The sequence below is a fragment of the Pteropus vampyrus genome, unplaced genomic scaffold (genome assembly GCF_000151845.1).
Source record: "Pteropus vampyrus isolate Shadow unplaced genomic scaffold, Pvam_2.0 Scaffold486, whole genome shotgun sequence".
NCBI classification, from domain to species: domain Eukaryota; kingdom Metazoa; phylum Chordata; class Mammalia; order Chiroptera; family Pteropodidae; genus Pteropus; species Pteropus vampyrus.
The window spans coordinates 1,046,620-1,052,619 of record NW_011889267.1 but is presented as its reverse complement, the minus strand read 5'-3'; the positions used below and the strand labels follow the sequence as shown (position 1 = coordinate 1,052,619).

Sequence of the window (6,000 nt, the reverse complement as noted above, 5' to 3'; positions counted from 1 at the left end):
CAGTTATCCAGTTAGTCACAGGCAGTAAAGTGGGATTTGGTTAGTGGAGTCAGAGAAATGGTAATCTGATTAGCCAGTTGCTTTCTGAGGCCGTTGGCTAAGATGGTGGCTGTCTAATTGGGTGGGGAGCAGTTCAGCTAGGTGAGGTTGATCTCCAGAAAGACTAGGATTTCGCTACTTCCAAAAGTTCTCCTTTGGAACTTGCCTCTAACAAGAGAATGCCCGTCAGCCCTGTTAGTAGTCTCATCAACCAATCTAACTTTCTCTTATCTTTTCCTGCGTAGAACAATGTCAGAGATAGCCAGATGGCTATAGTCCAGATTTCCAATCAGTCCATTTGTTGATATCTTTTAGGGCCAACTAATTTCTTTTTCCACTGTGTTTTACAGCTGGAAGGGTCAGAGGTCTGAACGTAGTGCCTACCCTGCAGTTGATGGAGGTGCCAAAAAAGACCTTTGCAGCACGGCAAATGGTTGTTTCCTCGGGTCTACAGATATAGAAGGGAGTATTACATTAAGGGGATTTCGTTTTAAATGCTGGAAGCCAATGTCCATGCTAGATTGGAGAAGTTACTTTGACCTTGACCTTGAATTTATCTTTTTCATTTCCCTCTGACTCTGTCCCAGATTCCTGTTCTTCTTCTTCTTCTAGTGTCTCAGTCACAGGGCAGGGGCACAACATTATTCTCTCCTCTTAGCCTCCCAGCCTTGCAGACTTGGGTCCCTGGCGGGGGTTCTTCAGGGAGAGAAAAATCTGGGGCATAGAAGGATTTCTGTTGTTCACTCGGTGAAACACTTCAGAACAATGCCCATTGTCCTTTACCTGCTGGTTGGGATTGGTGCAGAGGTTCCTAAAGCTGGAGGCAATTGGTTCTCTTTGATTCATCTGCTCATATGCTGCCACCTAGTGGTTCCTTCTCCTTTAGCACCTGTGTAAAATGGAGGGGACATTATGGACAGTTCTCTGTTGCTTTTTCTCTTTTTTTTCTCCCAGACCTAAGTTGTCCCTTTTTCTTACCTCTTTATCCATCACATACACAAAAAACTTCCTTGTTTTTTTTATTCCAGGATCAGATCTGGAAATGAATAGCTGGCACAGGATTTTTTGAGAAACTTAGAATCCACCGACATCACCGTTTCCTCCCCAGTTTTTCTCTTTTGGTGATGTGAAGTGAGTGTCTTACTGCAGGGCTGTAATATAGTTATTATAGAGGTGAGGAAGGCTACTACCAATCCAGGAATGCTCTGAACAGGTAGTTTGAGAAAATTTCTGCTCAGTTGTCCATTTTTCAAAATTTCTCATGTAGAGTCAGGCAATAGTAATAGCTAATCCTTATTGAGCTGTTACTATGTACCAGGCATTGTTCTAAGTACACTGCACATTCTTGTCCTTTAATTTCCCTAATGACTTAGCGAGATGGAGTATACCTCTTCTAAGGTGAAGAAATTAAAGCTTTAAAGGTCAAGTAACTTGCCTTGAGAACATATGTAGTAAAAGGAGAACTGGGATTTATTTCCGAGTTTATATTCTTAACCACTATGTTTTGCTGCCTCTTCAAGGCACAGATGACCTGAGTGCTAGGTATAGGCAACAGGAAAAGGAAACAGGGTTGTGTATACATAAGCCCTCCTCAAAGCACTTCCCTGGCCCCATCTAGGACTTGTTGGGGGTGCAGAAAGACACAGTGGGGTAGTTAACCGAGGTTGAAAAGGAACTCTCCAAGTGCTGACTCCAAGGACTTGCTTCTAGCCCTGTCTCATTTCAGAGAGATCCAGCATGTAAAAAAAAAAAAAAACCAACAGGCAGCCAAAGGAAGTTTGAGAAACCAAGCAGAAACCAGGCAGGCCTAAGTTCCCGAGGGGATCCAATCCTGAAAGACAATTGCAAGTCCCCTTGTCTATCTGGGCTTATGTTTTCTCTCTGGCTGTCTCTTCCTACTTTGTTTGGAAGTGGCACAAATGCCCAGAACCGGCATTTTGATACCATTTCAAAAAGAAACTCGACACCATCACATATGGCAAAGAACTAAATCTGAAGTTTATTGGTGCTTTTCAAGTCAGTTAAAACAACCAACAGCTTTCTCTTCCAAAGATTTCCTTCTCTCTCACCTCTGTGACAAGCCTGTGGAAAGGGCCAAAGTGGCTGTGAGGACACGTTGAGAGATCAGACGGGCTAGGACAAGGAAGGTTTAATAATGGGCCTGCTGAATATGCCTCTTCCTCCTTGTCTTATTGGTGTACAGTTACTACAGGTGTCAGAGACTTAGGTCTCTTCAGTAAAGAGAGGAGTCCGTGGTGCTGGAGGAGCGGCAGGGCTTGGGGTGGGAACTGTTGGTGATCAGTTTCTTCATAAAGGCAGGAGAGAGAGAAGAATATGTGTCCTAAAGGAGGAAAAATATACAAATATGCTTTTATCATTCAAAACATAGAAGATATAAAAGGGCATAGGGTAAAAAATGCCTCCCTTCTTCCCTGTCTCACAGTCATGCAGTTTCTCTCTCCTTGGAGGCAATGGTGTTGACATTTCCTTTCTCCTTCCAGAGCTATCTCATACACGTATAAGCAATCGGAGACTCCCGTTTTATACAAATGGAGCAACTTGGCCTATGCTTTGTTGCTGCCTTTTGAACAAATTTTCACTTACCAACATATCCCAGAATGTATTCCCTATCAGTGCAGAGCATCTTTTTCTTTTTTACTGTCTCAAAGTATTCAATTCTATCAATGTACTACAGCTATTTGCCTAGGTCTCTATTGAACATTTAGGTCATTTCCAATGATTTGCTATTACAAACAAACAACCTTGTGTGTCTATCACTTTGCGTGTGTGCAAGTGTAGCTGTAGGATAAACTCCTAGATGTGGAATTATTGAGTCAAAGAGAATGAGATAAACAACTTTGTTATTAAGTGAATGACAGTGTGAAGTAGAGTGAATTTATTTAGATTTGACCTTTCTACATTCATGGCCAGGAAATGGACTCCTTGTCAGGAAAGTCATAAAGTCAAACCATGAGTGACAGGCCCTAGCTGGTGCTTTATGGTTGTCCAAGGGCATTGGAAAGTAAGATCTATCCTTATGTATTTGCCTAAATGAATCTTCTCAGCTACTGCTGCACACTAGAGTAAGCTCTGGTCTGGAAGATTCCAAAGACAGTTTTTATTCCTCACACACGTCATCCTTCATCCCCAGCAATAAAGGCTGCTCCCATTTCAAGCTGGAAGATGCTAGCCTTGGGTGCCCTCCATCACCATCCTAATTCTAAACAAAACCTGCTGTGTGCCAAAGCAACTGCAAAGTTATCTCACCCAAAGCAAGCACTCACTCCACTGATTTAAAATATGATGTGGTTCTTGCTCATAAAATGCAAAGCCATGTTCTTTATTACCTAAGTTAATTTGATTATGTTCCATAGGAACCCTCATACTGGGTTCCTAATCTTGGCCAATCATATTGTAATCCATGGGCATTTGGGGGAACTGGTGGCCTGGATTTGGGCGCAGGGGATACAGAAACCCAGACCCGTGCTTGTGGCAAAAATTCCTAGTAGTTCCCCAATAGCTATTCTCCCTTTTTTATTTATTAACAAACCTTCCCTCCCCTCCACTTTTAAGCTGGACACAGGTTCTACCTAGAATAAAGCTTTCTTTGCAGCTTGGTATGTCTATCTGTATGTCCAAGTTCTGGCCAAAGGAATGAAAGCAGAAGTGGTATGTGCAACATCTGTGAAGTGTCCTTACAAAGAGAGTGTGTACCCTTCTCCTTTCATTTTATTTTTCTTGTTGGGTAGGATACAGATATGATAGCTGGAGCTGGAGCATCTATCCAGGGCCATGAGGTAACCCTAGGAATGCTGGCCACACACGGTGGAGCAGAAAGAGAAGGTACCTGGGACCTAGATACCTTGCATCACTTACCTCCAGATTTTTATAGGAGAAAAATAAATTTCTATGTTAATTAAATCACTGTTATTTTGAATTTTCTGTCACATGTCGTTGAACCTAATCCTAACTGACTGCCCCGCAATTTAGGAAAAACAATTTCAGACTCATTTTCTTTCAATGGTGACTCAGCATCACTTTGGGAAATGAAAAAAAGCTACTTCACTGGCAAGTCTCATCCTTCACAGAGAAACAAAGGCATGGCCAACAAATTCATCGACAGTAGTTCTAATACCTGGGCTTCATCTTTCTTCTATTTCAAAGGCAGTGGTGAGGTACTCCTTTGGAACAATCCCAATGAGACTGTTCAGTTCTCCTACCCACCAGCCATACATGTTATACTCCTGAAAAATGAAAAGAGGATGGTTTCAGTTGGAATTTGGTCATGCTTTTGTTAATTTCTTACGGTGATTGCATGGGAGATTCTGTTGGGTGATTTCTTTATTGACACTATTTGTATGACTCCTTAACACCCTTGATGGGATTATTAAATTAAAGTCATCTAGAGAAGGAAAGCAAACTTTTCATTTTGCCATCTTCCTGTCTACATCGCAAACTTAGCACATTTGATGCCATTGCTCGAACCTGAAGAGCATGACTTTTACCAAGAAGAGTGAAATGGCTTCTTCAGAGAAAGTTGGGCACACCCTAAAATCCAAGAACACTAAAAATATTTAGGTCATAGTTCAAATGAATAATATTTACCAAGCATCTTCTATGTGCAAAGTGCTGTTTGAGTTCCTATTAGACATATAATGATGAATCAGAACATTGCTTGCTCTCTGGGAGCTTACAGCATAGAATAATGGGCTTTGGAGTCAGACGGGCTGTGATCTAATCCCTGCTTGGTCATTTAGTAGCCATGTGACCTTAGGTTCTCCTAGCTTTAACTTCCTGTTCTGTAAGAGGAGGGATAGTATCACCCCTCCCTTATGTTGTGGGCATATAAAGTGACGCCACAGAAGTGAAAACAATTCAAAGTGCCTGATGCACAGTAGGTGCTCTAAACATTAGATTCTTCTCCTGGAAGAGGTGAGAGGTTGACAGGTACATCAACAAGGACAGGCAGGACATAAGAGCCACAGGGAGGGGCAAATAAGAAAGAGAATGAGAGAGTTTAAAAGAAGGGGCCGTCACAGGGTTGAGAATGGAGCTTCTTGAATACAGAAGAGCTTCTCGAAAGCAGCAGATGTTGAACATTATGGGACTATTCCTGAAAGCACCAGAAAATGTTTTCTTCTTTTGAAGGAATTAAAATTTGAAAGAATACATGGGAAATATGGATTAAGTTCAATTGGATTTGGGGTATCACGGAGCCGTCTGCTTTTTTCACACCTGGCTGCTGAGTTCTACTAAGAAAAAGGAAAAGAAAGAAAACCAGGTTGATGACAATAAAATTCCAAGTCAAGGGGTTATCTTTTTTGTTTCTTTTTGATAGTGTATCTCCCTTCTCCAACTCTGCCTGTCTCCCTCTCAGCAGATGACATTTTTCTACCTTCAAAGAGAAAGGAGAAGCTATCAGATTTATCAACTTTCAGCCACCAAATCAGCTGCTCCCATGGACCACAGGCTCGCTCACCTTGGAGCCGTTCTTCTGTTTAGTCTCTACTTTCTTCCCTTTCATGGGCTCACTCTTCAGCAGCCTTTGGATCTCAATTCCTGAGTCTCTCTAGACTGTCTAGAAGCCTCTCCTCACCCCTTTCTGACTGCATGGGGACCTCAGCTCTGTGCTTCACAGTGCTGTGCCCTGTGCTTCTCTGGAAATGAGTTCATCATGCTCGCTTCCTTGTGCTGGTCTGCCTTTGTCTCAGTGCCAATCCTTAGGTGGAAAGTTCTGTGAGAGCTGGGACCTTGTGGGTTTTGTTTGCTGTTGTATTCCCAGCACTCAGCATGGTACCCAGCACAGAATGGGGCCAGAAAAAAATACTTGTTAAATGAGGTTATGAAGAAATTAAGGGAGCAGTGAGGATTTATACTCTCAGTTGAGCAGATTTAGTTACAACTAACTCCAAGCTATTCCCCTGGTGACTGAACTGATTGTGGCAGGAAGAGATCAACCGT

General features: G+C 42.3%; 1 protein-coding gene across 1 annotated transcript in view; it reads right to left on the bottom strand.

Annotated features, from left to right (window-relative positions):
- Positions 1 to 1,809: 1,809 nt before the first annotated feature.
- Positions 1,810 to 6,000, bottom strand: part of LOC105307280 (src kinase-associated phosphoprotein 1-like) — a 50,811-nt gene continuing 46,620 nt past the window's right edge. The window contains exons 9-10 of the mRNA XM_011382709.2: positions 4,175 to 4,283; positions 1,810 to 2,380 (exon numbers count right to left, since the gene is read on the bottom strand). Coding sequence (XP_011381011.1) covers positions 4,182 to 4,283 — 102 coding nt within the window. The 3' untranslated portion in view covers positions 1,810 to 2,380; positions 4,175 to 4,181. The remainder of the gene's footprint in view (positions 2,381 to 4,174; positions 4,284 to 6,000) is intronic.